The sequence below is a fragment of the Alligator mississippiensis genome, chromosome 3 (genome assembly GCF_030867095.1).
Source record: "Alligator mississippiensis isolate rAllMis1 chromosome 3, rAllMis1, whole genome shotgun sequence".
Taxonomy (NCBI): domain Eukaryota; kingdom Metazoa; phylum Chordata; order Crocodylia; family Alligatoridae; genus Alligator; species Alligator mississippiensis.
Genome location: NC_081826.1, coordinates 216,930,567 through 216,958,267, shown reverse-complemented (window position 1 = coordinate 216,958,267; position 27,701 = coordinate 216,930,567). Strand labels below are relative to the sequence as shown.

The following is a 27,701-nucleotide window of genomic DNA, read 5'->3' as shown; positions in this document are numbered from 1 at the left end:
AAGTAGCCAAGACTTGTCTTTTAACAACTAGTACCTACAGAGTGCTTGTAGGTTAGATGTAAGAGAACTGGCTGGCTCACTTTGAAGACTTCTATGTTCACAAGTGTATACCAAGAAATAATTTCCACTCGCTTTGCATGGGTCCAGGCTCACAAATTAGCCACACAGATGGCTCCAGAGTGGCCCTGAATGTGTGCATTCGAAACACCAAATCTGAATGCAGGGTTAAGAGAAGTTGAATGTGGTTCTAGTTTGTTGACTTGGAGGCACTAAGCCATGCAGGCCCACCCTCACCAGCCATTTATTCTAGCTAATTTGCGTGCCTATGCATATGCAAATCAGCTGCAAATAGGCAGAGTGTATTTCTCAACATGCCTATCCTTGCTCAGGAGGTGGTCTAGAGATTTCATAGTTTCATAATTTAAATTTCAGGCTTGGATGGGAGGAATTGGAGATGGCTATAAGAATGCAAATGATAGCAATTGTGACAGAATTGTAAAAGAAGAAATAAAAGGTCACTTCCTGTCATAAACTAGAAACTAAATTGGGGTGGCGTGTATGCTGCAAGTGGCATGGGCATCTGTGTGTGATGTGCAGCAGGCCAAGGAATACACAGGCAGCAAAGTTGCAGATAGAGCAGAAAACAGAGCAGCAAATCAGGCAGGGAACACAGGGCAGGAAACGAAGTAGAGCAGCCAGTTGGGCAGGGGAAGAGGGTTACAGCCACACTTGGAGGGTGTAGAACTAATTTGTGGCACGCCTGCTAAACTTGCTGGCCCTCACTAAACTAGACAAATGGGCAAGATTGACCACAAAGTAATGTTAAAATATAGTGTCCAAAAATGTACTGTCCAAATAAGAGTCTCAATCTGGTCTTAGGCAGGTCTGGAGGAATATTTTTATTTAGGATTTCAGAGAGAGAGAGCAAGAGATTGGGAGGCAATGGCAGAGCAAGCCAAGAGATGGTGCACCAGCATTGCCAGGGCAGGCCACCTGGTTCCATGTCAGCCTTCAGGATAGGGGTGGGGGTTCTGTGACGGAAGTAATATGAAAAGATTCCATGACTTCAAAAGTTTTAATGGTCTACATCAGTGGTTTTCAAAATAGCTCCTGTTGGGCTGCAACTAGTCTCAGTATTAAATAATGCACTTTACCTCTCTGTGTGTATATTGGTAGGTTTTACCTGTGCTCTGCAAAAAGAAATTCTGTACCAAGGAAAGTTGTACATATCTGAGAACTGGATTTGTTTCCATTCTAAAGTCTTTGGTAAAGACACTAAGGTTAGTAAAAAAAAATAAAAAAAAAAAAAATCTACAGTGCATTTTTTTCCTAGCATCTAGGTATTCACTAGAAATTCCTCCTCTCCTTATTGTGCAGAACTAAAATAAGCCTATCTTTGTGGTCTGTGTTTTTGTTGTGTTTTGTTTTATTGAGTATTAATGTAATAGTAACCTAAAGCTCCAGTCAGAATTGGGGCTCTGTTGTACTATATATATGCAACCAGCACAAAGGAAGATGTGATCCCTGGCCCAAAGAACTGTCAGGGTAAAAAGTCTGCTAAAAAAATAGACAAGAGGCAAGAATTTTTTTAGGACGGTATGTTTTATTTGACCAACTATGCAGTTGGGATAAAGTAAGACAACATTTTGAATGCAGGACATTCTTCATCGGGTCTGTGATCGCAGGAATTGCAGTAAAATAGGGAGATGAGGGCAAGGCAGGCACGATCAGCATGACAAGGGCTTCATTCCTTGTTCTGCTTCATGGAGTCTTGTGCTAGAGGGACAAAAGGAGGCAAGAATGAGAAGCACAATGCATAGGGAGAGCATTTGTTTGCAGATGAGTGGGAGTACACAATCAATAGCAATTCAGTGACTGAATAAAGACAGTGGTGATTGAACTGAGGGACTGAAGTCAGGGACAGAAGTATTCTCCCAGTGTCCCTTCCTGTTCTTCATGGGATGCTAGGAAGGGGAGAATGCTGGGATCTACATTCTGGATCATTATCTGCGCAACTCTTATTGTACTGCAAGGACTCCAATTAAGGCTTGCACATTCAGAAAATGAGTCAGTTCATGTCCCAAGAGCTTAAAGTTTTCAATGTAATTATCCAGGCTTCTAATCCTTGGGACCCTGTTGAAACTAATGTGGCTGATCTTACTGTTTTTGCTTGGTCCTTTTGTGGGAATACTTTTTGCCCTAAGCTTGTTTGTGCAACTCCTTGAATGAAAACTAAATTCAGATGCACACCTTTTACATAACTTCTAGGATACCAGTGCAGTATATCTTGACTTGCGTAACTCCATGGCCACTTAACCAACAGAGGAAGGAGATCCTGTCAAAAATCTCCAGGGAATTCCTCCTAATCTGAAGCAATATTAAGATGATGAAATAGGATTGAAGAGTCTTACATGACTCAAGTAACTAAGTTGTGACTCAGTGTGACTTGATGGATTCTATTCAGTCAGGGTTCATTCGCTGACACAAATGGGTAACGGCAGACGTGGTCCAGATAAGGAAATAAACATGAATGAATTCAGATTCTGCCAACCTCAACCTTGGCTCATACCAAGTAGTGCTTTACTAAGTGCGTAGTTTTATTAAAACTAATAAGATTATCTTTTACTTGGACTGGATATCTACACACTCTAAAAGTGGCAAATTCTAACCCAAATTGAGTTTCAGATTTTGAAAAATGAAGTTTAATGCACAAGAAGAAACATAATCCACTTTCCTCAAGCTAAATGGGATGAGTAAACCTGAGAATAGATAATATGGAAAAACTGGGGACTATTTATGTACTTATATTGTTTGTTTGTTTGTTTATATTTTATTTATAATGAAATTGCTCCTGGATTTGTTGTGCTTGGATATGAGCACCTATTATTGAAAAGATAATGAAAAAATTGAAGGGTTTCAAAGAAACATAACAACTGTCAACTAAGAGGGACTAAATTATGAGGAAAGAGCCAAGAGTTGTTTTTTGTTGGTTTGTTTGTTTTTGTTTTAACTAAGCAGCAACTAACAGACAAATAGATATGAAATAAACCTACAAACTTCATGGGTGCCAAAAGCAGAGGAAAAGGGAACTCTGGATACAATTTTAGCAGAACTGGGGATACAATTTTGGGAAAAATAAGAGTTGTAAAATAAGATGAATATCAGGAACTTTCTAACAGCTATCCAACCTCTAGGTGGCTAGGGAAAACATACCTCTGCTAGTGGGGCCCTTGGAGCACCAGAAGCCACATAATTCCTCCCTTCACCTCCCCCTTCCTTCTCTACCTACCATGCCACATCCCCCAACTCACCCTTAGCTTCCCCACTGCACCCCCAGAATGTGGGAACCTGGAAAATACACTATAGGAAATGTCTCCTCTTAAAAAAAAAAAAAAAAAAAGGCACTAGACCTACATGACAAAGATGTAACAGAGCAGTTCTGCCCTGGGCAGGAGCAGCACAGCTGGCTGGCTGCTATATTTGCACGCACCATCCTCCAAGTGGGTACCCAGGACTGCTATTAGTTTAGCTATTGCTACGTGATCTGATCAGCTTCTTACCTTGAATGTCTCTTAAGTCCTCTAATCAATAGCCACAAGTGCTTCATGCTCTTTGGGCTCATCTATACATGCAGGTAAAAGTACAATAGGATCTGATGCATGATCCACACAGTCGCGCTCAGTGCCATAGCAAGTTGGGGGCGAGTGGGCAACTGCCCTGGGCACCAAAGCAAAGGGGCACCAACGGACACTGCCCAGCCGGGGAGGAGCATGGGATGGAGCTGTGAGCAGCTTGTTTTGGTGGGGAGATGCAGGGACAGGGGAAGGGCAGCCCCCGCCACTGTGTGCACACCCAGGCAAGCATGGGGGTGGGGAGGTGTGCCCCCCGGATCTGTGCATGGGGTGAGGGCAGGCTGCTGCTGCAGGCTTTGCTCTGGGCACCAAACTTAGCTGCTACAACACTGGTTGAGTTTCCTGCGAATGCCACACATGCATGGCAAGAAGCATGATTGTGGGCTCGCAAATTAGCTGATGCAGTCTTCCAGTCACAGGGGTGCTCCTGGTGTCCCCACAACTGGGAGATTGCACCATCTATGGTCTCCCAGCATCAGCTCTGAGCTCCCAGGCTCTGGGGTGCTCATGGAGGTCTTCTGGCTGGGTGTTTTGGTCAGCTGAAGGGGCCCCTGGCTACACATTCAATTAATTGTGTGATAGTAAAGAGCTGCAAAGTTATTACACTTATTTTGTGGAATAACTTTGTGGTTTATTCCTTTTATCACTCCATTAATTGTTTGAATGTGTGGCTGGGTTATAATTTAAGATGTGATTAACTGGTTAATCACATCTTAAGTGTAACATGTAGATGGGCCCTGAGTGAGTTCTATTGAAATGCATGCAATCAGGGTTGGATTGTGGTGAATGGAGAAGCCTTATTTGTGTTTATAAGTAGAAGAGATTTTATTACCGTGCTGGATAAACCTCTAAACACTTAGCAGATCAGTTTGAAGCATTGTTCCACGTGTTCCATGTGGAGCCTTGCAATCCTTATTTGTGTTTGCTTCATATCGCAGAATAGTATGGCACGCTACAGTTTCCCACTTCATTCTTCTTCTCCACATGACTCTGTTCTGGACCAGTGATTCTCAGCCAGGGTGATGGTACCTAGTACTGTCAAACTAATCAACTTTACCTGCCTCAAAGTTTTCAGTTTTAGCTGTTAACCCTTTCTAATCATTCTAACATGGCCAGAACCTCAGCTCAGCCAAAAAGCCTTGGCTTCTTCAGTTTACAGACAGAGGTACAGCGTACCCATTGCTAAACTGAGCATTTGACAAAATATTATGTCCATCCTAAGCAAAAATATTGGTGAAGTTGGAGGGTTAACCTGGAAGAGAATACGGAGTTAGAATGAAATATTTAGATAAAGGCTTCATACCCCTTGTTAGCTTTTGCTTATTTTGTGTCTTTAATAAGACCCACTATGCAAAGCAGCAGTCTTGAAATGGTATATTACCCTGCAGTAGTATCTGCTTTCATTTGTGCTATGAAAGGTCACTTACTGGCCCATCTCTTATAATTCTAACAGGATGGCTATGTACCCTAAACGATCATATCTGCCTGTCTTCCTACTAACTGCCCTGCCTCCCCCTCCACCCCCCCCCCCAATAACACAGAATAATATAGGTTTTTAAAACGGGGCCCATACAAAACTCCTGGATCAAAATACCCTAAAATTCAACAAGCTGATCACTAATGAAATTACATCTAACAATAAAGTAGGGAGGACAAAAATAAGGTCATACTGACTTGTGATATATTTGACAGGTGCACAATGAAAAGGTGGATGATATCCATTAGGATTATCTTAAAGTATATTAAGCATGGGTATGTTGTATGATCCTTTTAATAATGATCAAAGAACTGAACTGTTTACTCAGCTGTTTCCTGTAAGCTAGTTTCTTTACAAATGGTGGGACACAATAATTTCAGTGTGCTCATTCTTTTGACCTGCATCTCTGTGGTTTTGGAGCATTTCTTTCATAAATAAGGAAGTTTCTGCGTGGAACCTCACTTATGCGGCATTACTTCCTGAATAGCTGTTTTGCAAAAATGGAACTAATTCAGACTATGTCTGAAAACTCTACTTTCCAAAGGAGGGAAGAAAAAAATTTAGTTAATTGATAAACCAGCTAATGAGAAAGCAAAAAAAGATCTAAAAATCAGGGTTTCCCCACATCAACACACATCCTCTGAAATGATCAAAAGAAGGACCTGGAAGATAATGAGAACAGATAACATTTCAGCATTCTTGATTTTTTTTTTTCATGTTAATAGAGTAGTTGTCATACAACTGACTATTTGTAAACGACCACAAATGCTATTGAAGTATTACATTGCTCAGTGCTCTTAATATAATGATCTCCTTTCAGATTAGTATACCTGTTGTCTCAGTAACGCTGATAAAGAAAACCAAAACTGCCCTTCTGGTGCCAAATGCTTTGATCATAGCTACTGCCACTGAGCGGGTAAGTTTGTGCAGCATAGTTATCTTCCTCCTCAATTTCTTCTTCTGTTTATAGCCAATGTCTATTAGGGTAAAATCAGGAGGATCAGATAGCCATATATAACATGTGACCAGGACTCCCCTCAATGTGATCAATCATTTACAGCCACACAAAACCAAACACTGCAGGATTTGGCTTCTGGACCACCTTTACCACCTGTGTGGGTAGGAGGACAGAACAAATTTCATTGCCATTCTTTCTCTTCTTCCCTGGGATCTCCTTCAGCTTGGAGCTCTGTAGTTAGTAGAAGAGGGAGAAGGGATTAAAGAGGATCAGGGTACCAGCACCTTTCTAAATATTCATTCCCTGCTTACTGCTGAAATTTATTTCAGAGCAATCTGGGAGGCAGTTGAAAAGCTGGGGAGGCAAACTGTCACAACCTGGATTGGTAGCCAGGTCTGCAACATCTATGGTTCTCCTTTGTTATCAGTTGGATAGGAGGCCACCATCTATTTCAGTTGAGTTGCGCTTGATAAGCAGCCCACACTAGTATTCACCCTTTTTTTTTTAAATGTTGTTTATAATTTTAAAACAACCCAAAACTTGAGTATCTCGAACAACATCTGCAATGAAAGGGGGCTGTTTTTTAGATATAATGATGCAGAGGGAGAGTAATTTCATCTCGCTGAAGCATATTCCCTGTCCTCTTTCAGTCTCATCTAAGGCTTGGCAAACCACCCTAGTTTTGCCCAGGTATGAGCTTCAGGATTTGGCAGATTGTATGATGTCTTGTCCCTGATCCGTTATACTCTTTTAAAGTGGGTCCTTTACTTCAACATTTGTGAGCCTTTGTTTACTAACTTATGAGAGTCACCAAACCAACAGATGCACCCCCCTTAAGCACACAAGTTTCACCTTTCTCTACAAAATGTTTCCTTAAAAAATAAGCCAATTTTGTGAATGATTTTGTTTTTCAGTACATATTTGTCTCCTTACTCTCAAGAGACAGGACCGACAAATTATTAAAATCTGTCTGTAGGCATCTAGAGGTTAGTATTAACAGAGCAAAGCTATGTTGTTCAGTTGTGTTCATTACAACTGCTTTGTTAAGGATTTAGTAAGTAGATAACTGGGTCTTGTCTTTTGCTTTTATTTTTTGAAATGGCTGTCAGGGCACAAGTGTTGGCAACAGTCCTAATCCATCTTCTGCTGAAAACAGCTTCAGGGCTGATCGTCCTACTACTCTGCCTTTGGTAAGAAGGCTGATTTTTTTTCCTGATAAGTTTTCATTCAGTATAAGTCCAAAAGGTACACATTTTTGTACAATGTCCCAAATGGAAGGAAAACTCCCCACAACAGGTTTTTGTGGGGTTTTCTTAAACCCCAAATAGCAACTAGCAATAGCTTCCTGGGTATGAGCTGGATGTACAGAGCAAGGCATGAATACATGCAGTGTCTGCACCTGTCCTGAGTATACAGTCCATTCATGTTATGCATGGAAATAGAAATATCTAGCAATAAAGAAAGATCCAACACCCAGTCTTTCATAATATTCTGTGCTAACTTGCAGAGGAAGCAACTTGCTGCAGTTGTCAGGGTTGGCAGCCCAACAGGCTTCTCAAAGCTTTGCTTACAGTCCATCCCCTATATATTAGTTCAGTTGACTGGTCAAAACAGAGTTGATGTTACTGCTTGACATATAAACTTCACCCAGAACTGAAGCTTTATAGTCATACTTCATGATATAAAGAGTTGTTGTTTCAGAGTCTGTTACACTAGGTACAGTTTGGGGTGGGGAGGTGGGAGAAGAGATGGGGAATAATCTGTATAATTTCTTGGGGTTTTCCTGGCTCTCCTGATGACCCTTTTGCCTTCAGGATTTAAATGAAGAGTACTCAGATTTGGATGGCATAGTACGTCATCGGAGACGAGAGTTGGAAGAGTCTAGCAGTAGTGGTTCTCAGACCCCTGAATTGGAACACTTCCAAGGTTAGCATAATTGCAAAGCCTGAAGTATGACTGTTATAATATGAAAGTATGAGTGTTTGGGAGGAGGCAGGAAGAAGTCTTGATTATTCTCTCAGGTCTCTCAGTTTTCATTTCAATATAGCTCTCTGACTGCATTTTGGTTCTGGAGGTAAAAAAACATTTCAAACCATGTCCCCACCTTAGTTACTCTAGGTTCAGCCTTAGGTTCCCTGTAAACTCAAGCAGATATGGCTGAGGTTTTCAACCACTCTGGGTGCATCTCCACAAGATGCTTAACTGTGCTGTAGCATAGTTTGCTGTGCAGTAAGCATGCACATCTACATGTGCACATGCTTACTGTGCAGTAAAGAACCCTACACTTAAGTAAATTTGATACTTGCATTTGCTTCCTCTATAGTAGCCTCTGCCTTTTAAGCCTTTAAAAGCCTGCAGGCATTTTGAACCCTGGGGCACACCAGCAGGGAGCCTGAGGCCACTCCAGGCCCCATGTCCCCTTGGGCAGGCCACAGGCCAGCTGGCCCCATCTGCCTGCAATGCAGCACTGCTACCTGGCACTGCAGTGCCACGTGACTGTGAGGCCCACATCATCCAGGCCTCCAGGCTGCTGCAGTTTCCAGCCAGGCCTACCAGCCCCCAGGCCCTGCTGTAGGCAGCTTCTGGCTGCTGAGGCCAGCTCCACCTGCCCACCCTCAGCAGCCTGTGCTGAGCCTGGAGGTGTTGCGGGGCATTGCCTCAGCCACAAGGCTGTCAGTCCCAGGCTGGATCCCTGCACTGGGTGCTGCAGGCAGATGGCAGCACAGGGACAGCTGCGCAGAGGCCCAGAGAACCAAAGCAAGACCCACGTTGGCTTCGTCATTGCTACCACATATACGCATGCCTATGTCTGCCACCTAGGGCCCCAGCTGGTCACAGAAGGAAACTGGCAACCTGATGGCACTGTGGGGCAAGGCAGAGGTGCAGCACCTATTTGAGCAGGGTGGGTGCACCAATGTCCATGTCTGATGGGCTATCAGGCCGGATGCAGGAGTGCAGGCACAACCTGTCGGCATGGCAGTGCCGCATATAGATCAAGACCTTGTGGGCACAGTAGATTGCCATCACCAACCATAGTGATCTGTCAGGGAGTGCCTGCAAGTCCATGCCCTTTATGCAGCAACTAAAAGACATCCCCAGGACCCAGGCCACAACTGTGCTGTCTACAGCAGCACAGGCAGCCTTCCTGAGCCCCTACTCTGGCCTAGCACGCACAGTGACCCCCCAGACATCCAGCAGCCTATCCCACCAAGCTCCCTGGCTGTTATGTCCACCAGCAGCTCGGGGAGCCCAGACCAGCACCTGCTGCGCCAACTCCTCAGCCCCAGGGCCAGCCACAAGACACAGCTGGCCATAACACTGCCAGCTGCCAGCAGCTTCTCCCCAGAGCGGGGCCCCAGCCGGGCACTCACCCGCTGTGCCCTGCCATCCAAAGACACCACCTGGAGCCACACGCCATCCAACTGGATCCACCAGCCACACCAACACCAGCTGGAGCCACCAGTCACGCTAGCCCCAGCCCCAGCCATGTGGTAAGGCCCACCCTGGAGTGAGGGCCCTCTCCAACCTGGTCCTGAGTTTCCCCCCTCACTCCCTCCCCCCCACTCCCCCACAGCATACATGGAGGCAGGAGATGGTGCAAAAACTTATTTAGCAGCCCATGCCCCTGCAGCTAGGCAGGCATGGACCTCTCACGCTGGGCAATAAACCAACTTTGTGAATGATTTTGCGATGGACCTCTCACACCAGGCAGTGCATTGATGCTGATAGCAATGTCCTCCTCAGCAGTGAGGGGCAGGGACATGTAGTGTAGCCACAGGTAGCCCTCCAGGTAGTGGCAGAGGTTGCAGGGAAGTCCGCGCTTGCCCCACTCCCATGCTGTAATAGCTCAGGGTCCTGTGTCAGGTGTGCAGATGTGCCCAGGGCACCATGGCCAGCAGCAGCAGCAAGGCATAGTGGGTTGGGCGCCCCTTGGTCCACGCAGATATCCACATGCACCACTTTGGGCATGCACAGCAGAGGCATGCTCAGGGCACAGCAGCACTACAGGGGAGAGGGCTGGCCCTGGGGTACCTTCCTGGAGAAGACCCCTATGGGGAGGGTGGGGGTGCAGGCAGTTCATAGTCAGGGACCCCTAAGCCAGGTGCCGTGGGCTGCACGGCAGTGCAGGAGACAGGCTGGCCTACAGAAGGAGATGGGCAATGGGATCAGAAGCCATGGCAGCAAATGTTGCCAGGAGCCTGGCCTGTCCCACCCTTAGAAAGGGACGGGGGAGACAGGCTGCCTGTGGCCAGCACCCAACAGCCTGCCAGCCCCTAGGGCACCTTCCTGGAGAAGACCCCCTACAGGGAGTGAATGGGGATGGGGGTCTCAGCCAGTGTTGGCCAGTGGCCACCTGGGCCAGGCTTGCCTACTTGACTTACCATGGTCCCTGGGCACCCATGCACACCCAACCCCCAATCTGAGGGCAGGCAGTGCACGGCCCCTGGTACAGAGCATCTTATCTGTGAAATGTAGCAAATGCACAAACACCTTTCTCATGGCTCTACAGGGCCTACAACAACAAGCCAGGGAGAGGCCACACTTGGCAGCCAGGATGCAGTTTCAGGGTCACTACAGCCCATAGCTGGGGCCCTTCAAATATGCTGACTTTGTCAGAGGACCCTGGACAGGAACCTCCTCCTGGACCACTTGGTCACAGCATCAGAGGACCACCTGGCAGGTGAAGGATGTGGCCTGCCAGGACAGGTGGCAGGCAGAGGATGTCATCTGTGAGGAAGCATAGGACCAGTGTGAAGAGGCACATGACTGGGTGAACAGGGAGTTCCAGGTGCAGCTCCTGGCAGCCACCCACAGCCCAGCAACAGGCCCCTGCTTGGGCCTGAGAAGAGGTTCTGTGCCACCTCCGGTAGCCAGAAGCCCTTAGCCTGGTCCCTGCCCCAGATCTGGTGCCACCCACCCCCTTCCTGGGCCCAGCCCTGCCATTGAAGAGGGAGGGGGGCTGTGCTTGATCTGAGGGGAATAAAAACCTTCTTGTGTGACGTGTCTGCAGTGAGCATCATGCTGGAGGTAGACCCAAAGGGTGGGGGGTGGTCCGTGGGCTAAAGTAGAGAGTGCTGGAGGAGGTAGTTAACCAGCACCTCCAGCACCCAGTGCCCTGGCCCCCACTGGCAGGTGCACCAGAGGCCCTTGAGGTGGCTGAAGGCACACTCCATCAGGGCATAGGTCCCACCCAGGCACAGATTGAAGTGGGCCTGGCAGGGGTCCAGGTAGCCAGTGTAGGACCCCATGAGCCAGGGCAAGAGTGGGTAGGTGGGGTTCCCAATGAGGAGGAGCAGGACCACCACAGTGTCCAGCTGCAGGTCCAGCACCCCCAGCACAAAGTGCTCACTCTCCACTAGGCATGGCAGGACAGAGTTCCTGAAGACATGGTGCTGGCATGCGTAAAGGCCCTGTGGTGGTCCACAATGGCCTGGAGCACCACAAAGGGAAAGCTCTCCAGCTGTAATAGGGACAGTCTCCATGCGTCAGGCAGGTAACAGGAATGTGGGTCCCATCCAGGGCCATGATGCACTGGAGGAATCTCAGGACACAAAGCCCCATCACCACCACCAGGGAGTCATGCATGCGGAGCACGATGTCCCCCAAGGACATCCTGGAGGGTTCTACACACCTCCAAGATGGCCACCCCAGTGGTGGCCTTGCCCACACCAAACAGGTGGCCAATGTACTGCCCCCCATGGTATGCAGCCAGCTTGAGCAGGGCTGGGCCCAAGTGAGTGTCTGCAGGGAGGGGCAGCTGCATGCTGGTGTCCTGCCACTCCAGGTGTGGCCAGAGCTGCTCCAGTACACCTGGAAGGTGGTCCAGGTCATGCAGAAGGCCTCCAGCCACTGCTTATCACCCCATGTGTGCTAAACAATGTGCCGCCACCAGTCCTGGCTGGCCTGGCAGGCCTAGAGGCGGCAGAGCTGGAGGCCCAGGAGGGTGACAGGAGCTCCAGCCATGGCATCCTAGAGCCCATTATCAGCATCCTTGGTGGGGTCCAGCCAGGCAGACAGGGTCAAGGTGGCAGGCACGTTGCGGCAGCCCTGAGACAGTGGGCAGGTAACCAGTTGCTGCGCGTGGAGTAGTTCAGGGGGGTGAGATAGCCATGGTGTAGGTGGCCATCAGCACGGCACGCCAGCAGGAGGCCAGGGTGCTGAACATCACTGGCAGGGGCTGGGGCAGCCATAGCACAGGGAGACAAAGGCAGAAAGGAGAGCGCTGTTGCGTGCTATCCCTGTACTGGGCACACTGCTCCTGGCCTGGAAAGTGGTTGGCCAGAGAGCAGAGCTACCTTTTGAATAGGGCAGCTGCAGCCAGAGCCTGGAGCAGATTGGTGGCAAATCTGCACCCACTCTGCACATGTAGATGCTTGCCTGGCACCATTTACTTTTGAGTAAACTGGTACCACAGCAAATGCATGTGCATACTTTAATAGTGCTAAATCAGAAGTCAGTGATGCTATGTTGCATATGGGTATTGGTGCTCAAAACATGTAAGAAAACAGAGCAGTAGGTCTACATCACCTGCTCCCAAAGTACATGATTGAGAAAGACTGAAAACCTATTTAAGTCATATATTTGGTTTCCAGCTATTTGATCCTGTTATGCCTTTTTCTCCTAGATTAAAGTCTTCTCTCTATTGTTATTCAGACTTTGATCAAGCTACCTTTTTAAGTATGCTACATTGGTCAAGCCCACTTATTCTCCCCCTTGTAATTCATGTACTCTGCATGTGAAACACTTTTTGCAGTATTTTATAGAACCCTTTCTGATCTTTTAGCAATTACATTTCCTTCTCTCACAGGAAGGTTATAATAAACTCATTAAAGGTAGTGGGACACTTTAATGGAGTAAAGTAATAATACTTTAATGGAGCCTATATAGCCATCCTAAACAGTAGTGGTCTCAACACTACAAAGATAATGCCATTCACCTACTCTTCCCTGTGGTCTTGAGCTATAGACACTCAAATATAGACCTCTACAATCACAGCATCATACTCATCCCTCATGTCTGCTGGGCAAAGTAAACTGTATGCATTTCACTTCACTCATGAGTAGCTGCATTGATTCAAATGGAACTTCTCATGTAAAAAACAACATGCCCATGTTCAAATCTTTACAGAGCTGATTTTCCTTTTTGCTTATAAAACATCCAGAATAACTGTGCTGATTCCTTAGTCACTGGAAATCGGTTGAGTTCATGAAGTATTATATACCACATTAATTTTAAATACCATATTTACCTAAATCTTAATTTAAGATGTCCCCCCCAATAATTCAATTGTATACATGGAAAAAATAAACAAACATGAAAGATTATAACAAACTTTTTTTTTCCCCATGTATAGAACCTAATTGCTGGGAGGATCATCTTAAATTCACCTGCTACCCCACTGCCCCTTGTCCCTTCCCCACTGACTTGGGTCCCATTTCTCCCCCACATGCCCCCTGCTGCTCCCAGCTTGCTACTTACCCTTGTTCCAGCCCCACTGTAGCCTGAGGCATGGAGTATGTTTGCTCCAGGCCCATGACAGCTCCAGCTCCAAGGCCTAGCCTGAGCTGATGTTACTGCTGTGCTGGGGCCAGAGCAAACATACTCTTTGCCCCAGACTGGGGCCAGAGCAAGGGTAAGCAGCAAGGGACTAATAGGGGGCACAAAGACTGTGGGGTTGGGGGAAGATGCAAATAGAGGGCAAGGGAGCAGAAGCAGGGGCGATAGGTAGCAATTGTATTTTAAGTATTCATGTAATTTCCTCCTCTGGTTCAGGACTGGTGAACACCAGACTGTTGTTTTTGGTGTTTTTTTGTGTGGCTTGCTCCCCTCCTCCCATAAACTATATTAGGTAAAGAAATGCTTCATCCCTCACTTAACAACCTTTACATATTTCCAAAGCCTTGAAGTCTTGGAAAGTATTAGGTGCTTCAGGTTTTTCCACTAATTCATGAAAGGAGCCTGGCAAGCCAGCTTTCTCATTGTAAATTAATTTTGTGTATTTTTGGTCATTTGAACAATGTGTCCAAAGTTGGCCTCCAGAGAGACTTACACTTGTATAAATCTCTATAATGTTAATAAATCCATTACTAGAGTTTTTTCCAAGCATCTGAAATATGCTGGATGCGTGAATTAAAATTGGAACACACTTGTAAATGCTTGCAATTTATAGAAATAAGGCAAAATTCTGCTTTACTATTCTACCAGGCCTATAGCAATGTATGGATGAATGTGCCAGTTGTCTGGTATTAATAATGTTATAAAAATATGACATTATTATAAGACATAAGATGTTATATTATTCATTGTAAAGCATCATCTGTCTAATTAGAGAAAGTATACATTTTCTTTACTTAGGACCACCTAACACGAGGTTTTAGTTTTAATTCGGGAGTAGTCTTTCTTAGGAGTTTGAACTCTTTCCCCTCCCTTCCAGATTTTATCAAGTAGATGTGATCATTTTAGTGTTGGATAGCAACATGTGTGCTAATACCATTCATAATACAAAACTTCTATACTTCCGTGGTCTAGCCAAATTAGTTAATCCTACCTTTCTCTCATACCCAGTAAGGAGTGGGGTTTTTATTTGTTTTTTGTTTTAATTCTCATACCTTCTCCCTAGTTGCACAAGATGGTAGATCTTTTATTCCTCATTATTGAATGGAGAGGAGTTCATTGTGTTCTGCAAAGTGCAAGGTGCACAAGGGGTGGGGGGGGGAATTGCATATTCCCTTTTTTTTTTTAATCCCTGGAGAGAAGACCATGAAGAAAGGAACTGCAAGTGACAGCTAATTTCTTAATATATTATTGGACATCCTTTCATACCATAGTTAGGGTATGCAATAAAACTTTTAACAGAATGGGATTAGACTGGATTAGCAAGAGGTGGGTAGAGCAGGAATCTGAGGACAAGAATTTTTAATGTGAGCTACTGAAAAGTCATAGTCTTCTGTGGGGTTTTTTTAAGTTTTAAATAAATAACAATCTTGATTTTGACAGACTATCATATCGTTGAGACACAGACGCATCTGAAATTTTCCAAGTCTGAGGTGAAGTCTAGTCACACAGAAATGCACAGTAAACACGTGGCAGAGGAAAAAGCCAGGAAAGTTCCTGGACATGGTAAGGAATCTGGTGCTGATTTGGCTAGTTCTACATAAAGTCATGCACAGCAGTTGAGGATTTATGCCCCACCCCTTTCCCGAAGTCACTTACTCAGCTACATGTTTGTAAACTTACCTGTCTCAGTCCAGATGGGTGTTGCCCTTGTAACTAAGCAAGGGCTAATAGGACACCAGCCCAGGTGCTGACTTTCATGGGGGTGCAAAAATAGCAGCTACCACCTGCAGCCTAGCCATTACTGGGACCCTGTGTGCCGCTGCCACCCCTGGTGCAGAACTGCCCAGCTGTGCTTCTGAAAACGCTTTCTGTTCTTCTTGCAACAGGCCATTCTGGAGCCCTTGGATTCTTCCACCAAATGAAGTTCCAGAAATGTGTATCTCTGAATCATGTTCTTATTTTCTATACAATCCTGTAAGTGGACAAGTTGTTACCAAGACCATCAAAAAGCAGGAACTTCTCTTCATAGTTAGATTTTTATAACTTTCTGAGCCCAGTTCTGAGCTTTTTTCACTGAAGTTGCATCAATCTAAAACTAGAGATAAAAAAAAAAAAGTCACCTTTGTAGTGCAAAAAGCAGCAGTTTATTCTATTTATCTGTAAACCAGTAGGGAACTGTGAATAGCACTTCACAGTAACATTTGTCCTGCTCTATCAGAGCCAGCAGAAAGCAGAAAATTTCTGTTTGTGGCCTATGACCCATGGAAACCTCTAGAGTAATTATAACCAGTTTAAAAGGGGGGGAGGGGAACCCCTTGAACATGTATTCAAAATATCATTTAGCAAAGCTCTATGCACTAAACCTGAGGTTTTGAAAATTTTGTGATTGTGAAATATTTGGGAATCCAAATCTCTAAGGCAAATCTCAACCTAACACTTGTACAGTGTACAAGTAATAATGTAAAACAAGTATTTTCAGCTATATCCTGTACAGATTCCACACCCCAACTAATGTAGCTCTCTTATTGTGTCTCTTTCTTCCTCTGCAGCGTCTGCATACTAATCGTTTCTACACTCTACATGAGATACAAAATCAATGTCCTGGAGGAACGACTTGTTTCCATGACTTCCTTTGACTCCCACATTAATGAGTAAGAATGCATCATTTTTTAACTAATACAATTATCTTTTCTGTTGGTCCTGTGTTCTTCAAAAGGCCTCACATCAGATAAGCAACAAAGTGCAATTTATTTTGTGAATCTGCATTAGTCCAGTCTCCTTATTCTTTTTCTTGCAGACATAAGGTATAAATGAACTTAAAAGAAAAGAATTAAGGAATAATCTTAACTACATGACAATTACTGAATCGAGAGTCAGGGTTTTATTGGAGGTCATTTGCCACCTGGGAAAATATGTATGTGGGAAGCTGTTGTAGGGTAGATAGTGCACTATAAAAGTTTCCACTGTCCATTATTTCACAGTAATTTTGCTTCTGTGCCTATACCCTTGATCTCCACAACAGGCTCTTCAAAACCTCCAGGCTAGTTTTCTAATATTTTTTGTTTGGTGTGAGCTGCTATTCATCCTCTTTAGAAAGGGGTGCTTATGCCCTATCCAAATGAACTCTAATCCCCAGTCAAGATTCTTGGAGAAATCTTTTTAAAAGCATACCAAAGAGGGAGCAGAATTCTTCCTTCTCTGCACCTCCAGATTTCAGAGCTGCTATAGTTGTCAGTATGCTACTCCACACTAATTTAGAGCAGCCATATGCCGATTATGGACTGCTACCCAGTTCTGTTCAACCAGAAATTTGGGAGCAATGTCAGGTTACTTCTTCTGCTGTATGCTGTACTTATTAATGGAATTCTCCCACAAGCTTTTGTTGCAGTTTCATAGCCTATGTACCTTGGTTAAATACAGATCCCAAGTCATAGGGCTGAATCCGTCTGACTTCCCCGTCCTTGATGCACCAATTTAGGCCTTGCCTACACTAGAAATGACTCACTAAGGTAGTTAGAGTGCAGAGAGATGTATTTTGCACTGGCAAGAATATAATAGCATCCTTGATATTGGCTCCCTAACTTCTTTTGTCTATGTAGTGATACCGTCCTCTCCCCACCCCAGCCAATATCTGAGAAATAATCTAGCTTTTTAGCACTGAACTGTACTTAACTACATACATTCTCTTGTGCCCGCTTCCTGATTGGGCACAAAAAGTTGTAAACAGCAATGCAAAATTGCTGTCTACAGTAAATGTGGCTGCAATGTTGACATAAGTAGCCAGCTAGAAAAGCACCACCTGAAAAACAAGCAGACAAAGGAACAAGAGGACCAATGAAATGAGAGGTAGCCCTGTGCCTCAACTGGGTAGGCCTGTCTGAAAGGTATTTTAAAGGGCCCAACCCCAGTACAAAAATCTTGGCTCAAGTTACCTTAAACTTGTTAATTCCCTCTTTTTCTGGGCCGCCAGTTCATGACAACCTCATCAATCTGACAAGACATAATTGGGCTTTTAGAAAAAGTGGGGCAGGGGGAAGGAAGGTAATTCCTTTAGATTTATTGGGGGGGGGGGGCATCCCCAAGCACTTGATATAGGATAAGGTTCTTCCTGGTTTTTAACTTGAATGAGAACCACTTTCTGACTCGTTGATTGAGAAGGAAGATAATGTTCACCCTTCGAGCAATATTCAGATGCTTAAAGGAAAGTGAACCTAATGTACTTCCAACAGTCCATGTTTGTAACTTGCTTGAATCCATGTCATAGGGTGCACCCTATGACATGGATTCAAGCAAATTACAAATATGGGACTGTTGGAAGTACATTAGGTTCACTTTCCTTTCACTTGCACCCTGTGACATGGAAATGGCTAGTGGAAATGGCTTATGGGTTTTCCACCTATATTTCTGTAAACTTAAACCAGTAGACTATTCAAAAATTATTTCCATGTTGTACTCTTGTAAGCAAGTTTAGCTCTAGCAATGTACCTGTTCAACTCCCTCATTCTTCTCCATGTACACTTTACCTCTTGTTTGTCTCCGTTTCACTCGCACTTGCTATTTTTGTTTAGAAGACAGCCAGCACAAGGAGGCCTTGGATCCCATCTGCAAATTAATGCTGATGCCCTCTGTGATGAATTAACAGCTAATCTCATTAAATTGGAAAAGGTAATTCTTTATTGTGGATAATAAGGTCACTAGGCAAGTGCTGAAGTAGTCAGCCAATGAGAACCTCTTGTGCTTACCAGTCTTCTGCAGTATATTATCCCCTAAATACTACATACTTTGGACCCCCCGAGATGGACAATAACAGTAAAGGCTAGGCATACCTGTCAGTACAGCCTTTTATGAAAGGCTGAGGTAAGGCAGAGACATTTATTGAAAATTATTCAAAAATCCCAGTAAGTTTAAAAGTTCCCAGTAAAAGTTCAAAAGTTCCCAAAAATCCCAGTAAATTCAAAAATCTTCATCCCTGTTCAGTAAGGTAACTATTTCTGACCTTTACTCTTTTTTAAGATCTGTGTCACCAGTATGTTTTGTCCCTAAAATAGAAGCTGTTGAAATTCTGCTATCTGCAAGTAAAGTGGCTGGAACCTGCCTGTTACTGCTCAGTAACATGAATGCTGTTGTGCCAGCTGTCTGGTCTCTGAAGATGACCTTTGCTCTCTTCCATTTACTAATTGCAGAACTAAATACACTTGCCAGCCTCAGCTGGAAAGTTCAGTGAAAACAAGGGTAGACAGAAAGGTGTATTTCCACTTGGTTAAATTTACATGTCAACTGCTGGGAGCTGATCATGAAAATCAGTGTCTTTATTCCACAACGCCAGCCTGTAAACTGCATCTTTAATAATCTTTCTATTTCAATTCCTATGTCCTGAAATCATAGGGGTTATTTGTCATCATGGCAAGACAGTGTCTTGACATGCAGAATTTTGGCAAAGTCCACAGTACAGTTTTTTTGTTTTTTGTTTTTCATTTTTTTGGGGGGGGGTTGTTTTGGGTTTTTGGGCAGGTGGGAGGATTAGGGGTTTTTTTGGCTAAAGCAAACTTCTTGGGTTGCTTCTAGCTGAGAGTTGACAAATATCATGCTAGCATATGACAAAGATCTGTAGGTAGCATTATTCTCTACCCTCACTTCTATACTTCTGGAGTAATGCTATTGACTTCAGTAGCATGTTACTGGTTACAACTAGCATGAAAGGAGGATTTTATTTTTTATTTTTTTTAAACCAAATAGTAACGCGTGTTAAACACTCATGCTGCAATCTTTATCCACTTAAATGGGACCACTCACGTAAGGTTCAACAAAGCATGCAAGCCTAGGTTTTAAATCCCAGGGATTTCAGTAGGCCCTCAGCATGTATGTTAAAGCTAAGTGCTTTGTTCATTTTCAGCCTAACAATCGAACCCTTTAACAAGGTCTTAACTTTGCTTGGCCTCATTCTTGAATTGCTGTCAATATAGTGTCATAGTCTAGGTGTCCACTGAGAAAAAGTTGCTGCAATATCAATATCTCTCTCTCTTTGTGCCATTAGCACTTTTTAGAGAAGAGTTCAAAGCGCTAATTTAGAGGGTTGCTAATCAGCTATTTGTGGTTCATGTATATTAAAGCATGCTCACTTTCTTTTCTGCTCATTAGCTTTTCAAAAGGAGGGGGAAAAAAACTTATTTAAAAAAAGTGCACATACCCCCACCCACAAAAAAAATCTGTTTTGTAATTGGATTCTCGGTCTCACTTTTTTTTAAATAAGATCCTTGTGGTACTTCTAGCTCTACTGCCTTCTATGCTTGCAGCCAGTGAATTCCCACCAGCTTAGTAGCAGAATACCTTGGCATTTTAGGTGTGGTATTTTGCTAGGTTTTATAGTATGTACCTGCTAAATGTACCAGGGCATCCAGCAGATAAGTGCATGACTGGAAGAGGAGAAAATCCCAAATGGATCTCTCAAATCCTGGCTAAAGTTTGTGGCTAATTCCTCCACCTCTTTTAGTAGGAAAATTAAAATTAAAATGTAGTCTCTGAGCAGATCACAAAAATATCAACCTTAAACCTAATTTCATCTGCCCCTTACTCCCTTTTTTAGGGGAGAAAGGTATATGATTATCTCTTGCTCATGCTTGGTAATGTGGGGGAGGAAATGAGATGGAAAGAGTTTCTTTAGAACCACCCTCTAATTATGGGTCAGCGAGGGTCTGGGATCTAAATTTAGCTATGTGTAACCAATGGTTAAGACAGTTAAGAGTCTGGTGAAATATCCACCATGACATCCTGTGGCAAGGTGAGAGAAATCAGGAAAACATGGTCATCTACACAAAATTAACACAGCACACACTTCCTTGAGTCAAAGATGATTCATTTTAGCTGCCTTGTTCTGCTTTGTGACACAGGTCCTGGAACTAATGGTAGAGCTCTACGTCCACACTGTGGTATTGGCTGCTGTCTTGAGGCAGCTTACACTTGGGTGTAGGAAATACGTCCCCTTCCACATGTGGAGTATAGATATTTTCCCCCTAATTTTCAGAGGATGGAGTACACCTATTTCTCTCTAACTCAAAACTAGTAGGAGAGAAGGGCAGCTGTGGAACAGAAAATGTTCCAAAGTCCATGCCTCTCTCTTCTAGCATCCCCAGTTAAGTTGATAGTCAGTGAAAAAAAAAAAATCCATTTAGAAGTATATCTACCATTTAAATGTACACAAATGGCCACCATAGTGACTGAATTAACTGGCATGCTCATGTTAATTGAAGAGAGCTTTCTAACTTGCTGTGTCAATAAGCACTGACATTAGCTGAACCTCCTGATTTAATTTCGTCTCACCACTACCTTTTCTTTTCTTTAAGATACAAAACAACTTGCGAAGACTACTTGAAGATGGCGAATGACATCTTGATGTTCTGGGGCTACTTCATACCTCATTCTTCTGCTTCTGATAAGCAGATCCAAACACAGCTGTGAACTCTGCAGGCCAGAGTTAGTGTCCTTTCTTTAATCCAAAGCCATATTTAGACTGCTGCAGTAGCTCTTCCATCCCAAGAATGTGGAGGGTAGACTATCTTTGTGCAATAAACTATATCCAGGTATTCTCAAGTTAACTTTTTCCCCCTATTGTCTCTATTGATGTATAAATAACAATGTGATTTTATAGTTTGAGGGCAAATTTTTGTTCTTGGTTATGCAAGTCTAAATCTGGAATAACTCCATTTTACCTCAGTATGTGGATCTTTCATTCACACAGCTGTGACTGAGACCAGAACTTGGTCCTTGACATCTTAATTACTGAAACAGTATAAGCAAAAATGCATTCTATTTTACAGAGATCCCAGTCTTGTTTATAGTAGTCAAAAGTAAATACTACATCTTTTTATTTGTCCATCCTTATGGCACACTTCTCCAAAATCTAGGCATGTGTCAAACTTCTTACTGCCTGGGCTTGATCCAGGCTCTCAGATTTTTACAAAATAGTCTTCCCCTCTCCCACGCCTCCAGTGAACACTTCTTCAAAATTAGGATAGCAGCGTAAGTGTATTATTCAAGCACTGTTCCTAGAAAAATTGTTTAGATTTAAGATCTATCCCTGTAATATAGTTTCCTTATGCTTCTCAGTGCTGGGACTCCAAGTCAACTTAAGAGGGTTGAATATGGTCCTAGCAGTGTAGTTGTTCAACAGCTGCTGAATCATGGGACTTATTGTTGTTGACCCCTGTCTATTCTTCATGATGAGACCTGTCAAATTAATGAAACTATAGTAACTAGAAACCATTCTCTTGGAGTGAATGAAGTGGCTGACTCCTTTTTGTTACATTATGCTATTGTTTTCATAGAGCCTAAATTAAAGTAATTGAGGGGTTTTTTCTAATTCTTTGATCTGTTTCCATAAGGCAATATTAGCATAAAATAAGACCTATAAAAAACAGTATTTTAAAATATATGCTATGCATTTTATAACCATTTCTGTGAAATGTACATTACTTTGTTTAAATAAACTTTTAAAAAAGTGTGGTGTTGATGTCACTTTTATACGCCTGTAACGGGGCCTTCTCAGGGCCGATCTCGCTGTGGCCCGCCCACCTGTTTCTGGGCTAACTGCCCACCTTCTCACCCGCCATGCCTTGTTGGTATCTAATAGATGTCAGTTAAGCGGGAGGCTGCCCATTGCTTGCCCCGATGCCAGGGGGATGCTATCTGAGGCTCCGTTCCTCCCCTACACCACAGCCCAAGCCTTGCAGGTGGCATCCAGATGTCCTGACAATCACTGGCCCCTCGCTGGGCCCCAGAATCCTAGTGTTGAACCCCTCTGTGACCCCTCCATTCCAGCAGCCTCATCCACCTTTATCCTGGGCAGCATAGCTCCCTGAACTGCTTCTTCTTCAGGTGCGATCCCCCCCAGGACCTTTGGCTCACTAGCCCTGGTCCACCTCCAGGCCAGGGAGAACCCCAGGCCCTCAGCTCTGGGCATCCCTCGAGGGGGCCCCCAGCCCTTCGACCCTTCCGGTCCTGGCCCCAGCTTGGACCAGTCAGGGGAAGTCCAGACAGGCCTGAATCTATGGCCCCACTCACTTTCTCTGGGGGTCCATCCTCCAGACCTTACAAAGGGGTAACTCACCCGGTTGTGGGGCTAGGGGTTATAGCGCCCCGACCCACCTTTCACCGGGGTGGTAACCGACCTGGCATTTCTTGGGGGCTCCCGCATCACTGAGAGCCCCACCAGGCCACCCACTCCCGGCAGGGTGCAGTTTTAGGTCATACCCAGAGCCAGGAGCCTCCTTACAACATCCCCTACAGCTCCTCCCTTACCTCCAGATGATACCAGCAGCCCGGCAATGTTGTTACCTGGCCCAACAGCAAAACTGCCCTGTTTATATGGGCAGCCCTGAATCTAAAATGGCTGCCCTCATCAGGCACCTGCCGGCTGCTGCCTTCTGGCCCTTAAAGTGGCCGGCACCAACAGTGCCCTGCCACACTGCCCGTGCCATAAGCTTTTATTGTTCTGCAGATTGTTGGTGAAAGTCTCACTGATGCATAGAGAGATGGGAAACCAAATTTAGGAACAGGGTTTATTCCTCCAATCCAAGGGCCAAACATCACACAGCACACTGTCAACCAGACAGAACCAGCTACCCAAGCTGGACAAAAATTACAGTAGCCAGTACAAGGGAGAAAGCCCAATGGTCTGCTTAAATATTGTTGCTATTAAACACTTGCCTTCATTCACACATTTTTCTATGGACCAATCAGGTCTCTGTTGCTAGACCATAGTCCCCCAGAGGCTAACCTGCTCCAAGCTCATTGTGAAGTAGCAGGCTTAAACCAAACCTTTCATAGAGGCGGTGCTCAAATAGCACGGGCTGAATCCAGCCCACAGAGCCCAATCATCCAGCCCCCATAGCTCCCCAGGAGTCCAGAAATAAGCAGCAGGAAACCAGTGGCAGAATTAATTGCTGCTCCCCTGTTCCCAAACTTCCAGACCCTTGGGGAGCCTCATGGGCCATGTAATCTGGCCATATGTGCTTTATCACTGATCTGTGGTGGGGCCAGCATGTGGAATACTCTGCAGCCAGACCTGGCACACAGTCTGGATCCCTCATGGTCCAGATCCCATATACTAGATCCAGGCTCTGGGGCAAGAAGGTTGAGCACCTCTGTGTCACGGGAACACAGATGGTCCCCAGGTTACGATACACAGACCTCACATAACCTTTTGTAATCAGAAATACTGATCTTGTTGCAAATCTGTCTTGCTCTTTCTAGTACAACCCACTAGGCACAAAGCATCTAGAGTCTGAACCAAAGCCAATGGGAGACTTTTCATTGTTCCCACACTGTACACTAGATAAGGTCTTCGGTATAAATTGTGATAACACCTTGGCCAATTGAAGGATCTAGCTCTATACTTGTAGCATGTTGCTGTGCACTTTTGGGAAAATTGTACATGAATAATACAGGACAGAAGATTTGCATAGCTGAGCCAGGAGCAGAAGTGGATTGAACCCAAAGTGCACTCTTTCCATGCCAGGTGGAAAGAGTGCCCAATGGATTCACTTTGGGTTGATGTGGCTTCCTCAAGTTGATTCTGAGGCAAATTCTATAAAGCCTCTGCAGCACGCAGGAAGTTAAAGTTTCATGTACCTTCTCTAACCCAACACAGCTCTTGACCACACCAGAATAATACAGCTGAAGAGGGCTGTAGGCTAGCAGTGACCCTGATCCCGGAAATTGAAGTACAAAATGGTTATCAAATAAGAGCTAACAGCTTTCTCCATGACACTATATTTTGAAAGAGTACTAAATTTTGTCTGTTTTGATTCACCCATCACTTTGATTCACCCTTTTGTGCAGCCTGGAGCAGAAAAAGGTTAAGGACAAGGCTTACCCCAGTCTTGAGCATTTTAACATTTGTGAATATTATTCATTTTTAATTTTTTATGGAGATGAAATGGAGCTATGTTCTTCCATCTTGGTGAGAGGAGAGGGTTCTAAATTTGAAGGTGATGGAAATAATCTTCTCAAGCAATTCCTGTTAAGTACAAGGCAGAGAGAAATGGTCCCAAACAAGAATCAAATTACTTTGAAGGAAAAATCCAACTGTCCCACCTATGAACAGGAATTAGGATGCAGCAGCATACTATTCTGGGAAGCTCTGATTTACATACATCTCAGGTTCATCTCAACTTTAGTGTTAAGATACTCCATGTGCAAGTGTAAAAGAGAGATCAAGCTAGTTAGCTAAGATCTACTGTCTTCTAAAGAAATGGATGAAAAAAAGCGCGTGCTAGACTTCTCCAAAGAGTAATTTTGTTTTCCAGAAGCTTAAAAAGAAAATGGACTATAGATAACTGGAGTTTTCAGAAGCAGTTAGTGATGCTGAGTGCCCAACTAGACGTTCTATAAAGTCACTTAATTTTTCAGGAAGTTCTAAGAATTCACCTGCGTGTCACAGTCCTCTCCTCCCCTAGATATTAAAAGCTATTACAATTAGTCACCTGTGCTTTGAGGGAAAATGGTCATCTAATATATTAGACCAAGGGCTGTGTTGTTCAGGGTTTTTTCTCTGCACTGTCAGGGGTGTAATAGCCTGTAAGATTAATCTAGTCCATGAGCATGCAAGCAGACTCAACTTGGTGCCTGTTTTTGTTGTTTGGTGTGTTTTTTTTCGTTTGTTTGTTTTTTTATAATGCAGACATTTACAACAGGACCAAAGGTATTCCTGGAAGAGAATGGGAGTGCTCACAGCAGCAGTAGTAGTTTAATTAAAGGGGGGTCCTGAGGGGGTACCCCAGGTGTTGCCTTTAGTGGGGGTTGGGTGGGGGAGGTAGGGGGGAAAGGACACAAAAATAGCCCCTGCTGTGGTACAAGTAGCAATCATTCATGCCTTAAATGACTAAAGGGAAAAAAACAACCACCCAGAGCCTATAAAAAAGCGTCTAAAAAGCAAACCAACATCAATTCTTTAACTACAGGATCATTTGACCAAACTATCTACAGTATAGAGCAAGCAATGTTAATTTAACGTAAGTGCCTAAAATGGCTTCTAGTTAGACATGACTTTTGCATGACTCCTAGCTCAGAGATTCCCAGCCCTTCCTATGGGTATAATTTTGGCTCTTTTAACCCCACCAAGAATACTTTCTCCTTCTGTTCAAGTTATAAAATACAGACTGGTGTAGTGAGTTTAACTACAGTCTGGCTTCTTGGGCAGCACAGCAAAGGAGTTCCCAGAGGTGCTGAAAAATGAGTGCTTGCTATTACTTGGCTATAGCAGAAGTTGTAGTAATGGTAATACTGTTTTAGGCAGTACTTAAAAACATTGCTGACCAGGAACAGTGCAAATAGGGGAACAATTAGGAATTTTGTCCCAGAGCTGAGCATTTTTTTTTTTATAAAGTGATTCATAATTAGCTTGCACATAAAATTTGTTTTCTTTTAAACTATGATTGGGCTATATCACTGTTGATTAAAATACAGAAACACAATTAAAACCAGCCACAATGCTAAATTTTATATCTGCAAAGAAGCATATGGGCATCGTGTAAAGAAAGGAACCTGACTTAATTTGTCCTGTCCCTGGAAACTTCGGTCGGGGAGAGTGAAGAGAAGTTTTGCTCCTTAAAAAAAAAAAAAGGCTGAGACAAACACTTAACTCTAAGTTATTTCCACTCACAAAATGAAGCAGATCCATTATTCCACTAGAACAGCAAACATGTTTCTACTCTGAGACAGTTGCAGGAGGTGTAATATTCTGAATCTACCTTATGTAAGGCTGGAAAGCAGAGAAGGCAGGTTAAAGAGTTATCACTAAGCACTGGTGAACAGAATAAATAATTGCAGTGGTGAATGAGTAATCCAAGTTTATTATTTTAAGAGGTCCTGAGGCTGATGAGTGCCCTCTAACCTATGTGGCAGGATTCCAGGTAAGGTGAGTCTAAGCAAAGGTAAAGTAGCTTCTGCCTAATGAAGGAAGAAGAGTAATTACTGCATAGCTGTACCTTGAGGAAACACAGTGTGGTGGTTAGAGCCCACGATTGCATTCCTGTCTTTAATGTGTCGCTGACTTATTGTCTGACCTTCAGCAGATCATTTAAAAAAATCTGTCTGAGTTTCATCTGCTCTTAACTTGGAATAATGATGCATGGCTTAGCCACCTCATCGGTGTTTTGTTAGATCATGGTCAAAATGCAACATGGGATTGTTGCTCATGAGGCAATATATAGATGCCAGTAACTTTCACTCCACACTGGAGTGAGCTGCTGAGGGCTCAGAAATGCCTGGGCAAAGAAAGAGGGGGAGAAGGAAGAAACAACAGTAATAAAGAGCAGATGTTCCTTGCTCACTACAAGGGAAATAGAAAGGAACATGGGCCCCCATCTTGTGAAGACAGTAGGAAGCTTTGCCTTCTACACGGCCAGGAAGTGTGGGAAAGAGTGATGAGTAGCAGATTTTGCTACTTCCTAAGGCTGAAATCCTGGCTCCACTGCAGTTAACAGGGATGTTTCTCCCACTGGCCTGGGGGAAAGGCAAAATCCTTGCCAACTATTTTACTGGCACAAAGAATATTAAAAATGGTCACCTCTAATTTGCAGCATCTGGTGCTTCATGTGCTGATCAGTAATAATGCCTTGTTGCTTTGCACTGCCACAAATTATTTATCACATCCACATATTGTCCCTTATCTTCTACTTGACTCGCAAGTGCTTTGGGACAATCTCCTTACTCTGTTTCTAGCACTCAGCAGAGTCAGGTCCTGGGCCATGACTAGGCCATCTAGACTCTGCCACAACACAAATCATCTCTTACAACAATGATTGAGTAAAAATGGCATTATTTCTTTGTAATCATATGGAAAGGACAAAGGACAGTTAGTGCTAAGCCTTTCCTTTCAAAGGAACTGATCAAACTAGCTTTTAAATACAGCTCTGATTTGCACCATTTTCATTGAGCAAGCTTGGCATCTTGCTGGTACTTGCAGGAAGTTGCTCTTGGCCAACCTTAGGGATAATGATGGAGCATAAGGAAAAAGGTGGTTCCTTAGTGCATTGGGCCCAAACTATTTTGGGTTTTATTGGTCAAAATTCACACTTTG

The 27,701-nt window shown here is 44.1% G+C and overlaps 1 protein-coding gene and 1 long non-coding RNA gene across 4 annotated transcripts in view; one reads left to right on the top strand and one right to left on the bottom strand.

Moving 5' to 3' along the window:
* Positions 1-22,119, top strand: part of GRAMD2B (GRAM domain containing 2B) — a 72,658-nt gene extending 50,539 nt beyond the window's left edge. For 2 of the 3 annotated variants that reach the window (XM_014608703.3, XM_014608706.3), the window contains exons 5-14: positions 1,177-1,280; positions 5,930-6,025; positions 6,982-7,053; positions 7,177-7,257; positions 7,882-7,993; positions 15,065-15,187; positions 15,511-15,598; positions 16,174-16,275; positions 18,193-18,289; positions 20,965-22,119. In XM_014608703.3, coding sequence (XP_014464189.1) covers positions 1,177-1,280; positions 5,930-6,025; positions 6,982-7,053; positions 7,177-7,257; positions 7,882-7,993; positions 15,065-15,187; positions 15,511-15,598; positions 16,174-16,275; positions 18,193-18,289; positions 20,965-21,006 — 917 coding nt within the window. In that variant the 3' untranslated portion in view covers positions 21,007-22,119. The remainder of the gene's footprint in view (positions 1-1,176; positions 1,281-5,929; positions 6,026-6,981; positions 7,054-7,176; positions 7,258-7,881; positions 7,994-15,064; positions 15,188-15,510; positions 15,599-16,173; positions 16,276-18,192; positions 18,290-20,964) is intronic. The other variant, XM_014608704.3, reaches the window with a different exon arrangement.
* On the bottom strand, positions 1,579-26,357 carry LOC132249545 (uncharacterized). Its single transcript, XR_009461029.1, has 3 exons — positions 26,283-26,357; positions 15,305-15,719; positions 1,579-1,776 (listed from the first exon to the last, which is right to left on the bottom strand). It is a non-coding gene; the product is annotated as an uncharacterized LOC132249545 (long non-coding RNA).
* Between the last annotated feature and the right edge of the window lie 1,344 nt (positions 26,358-27,701).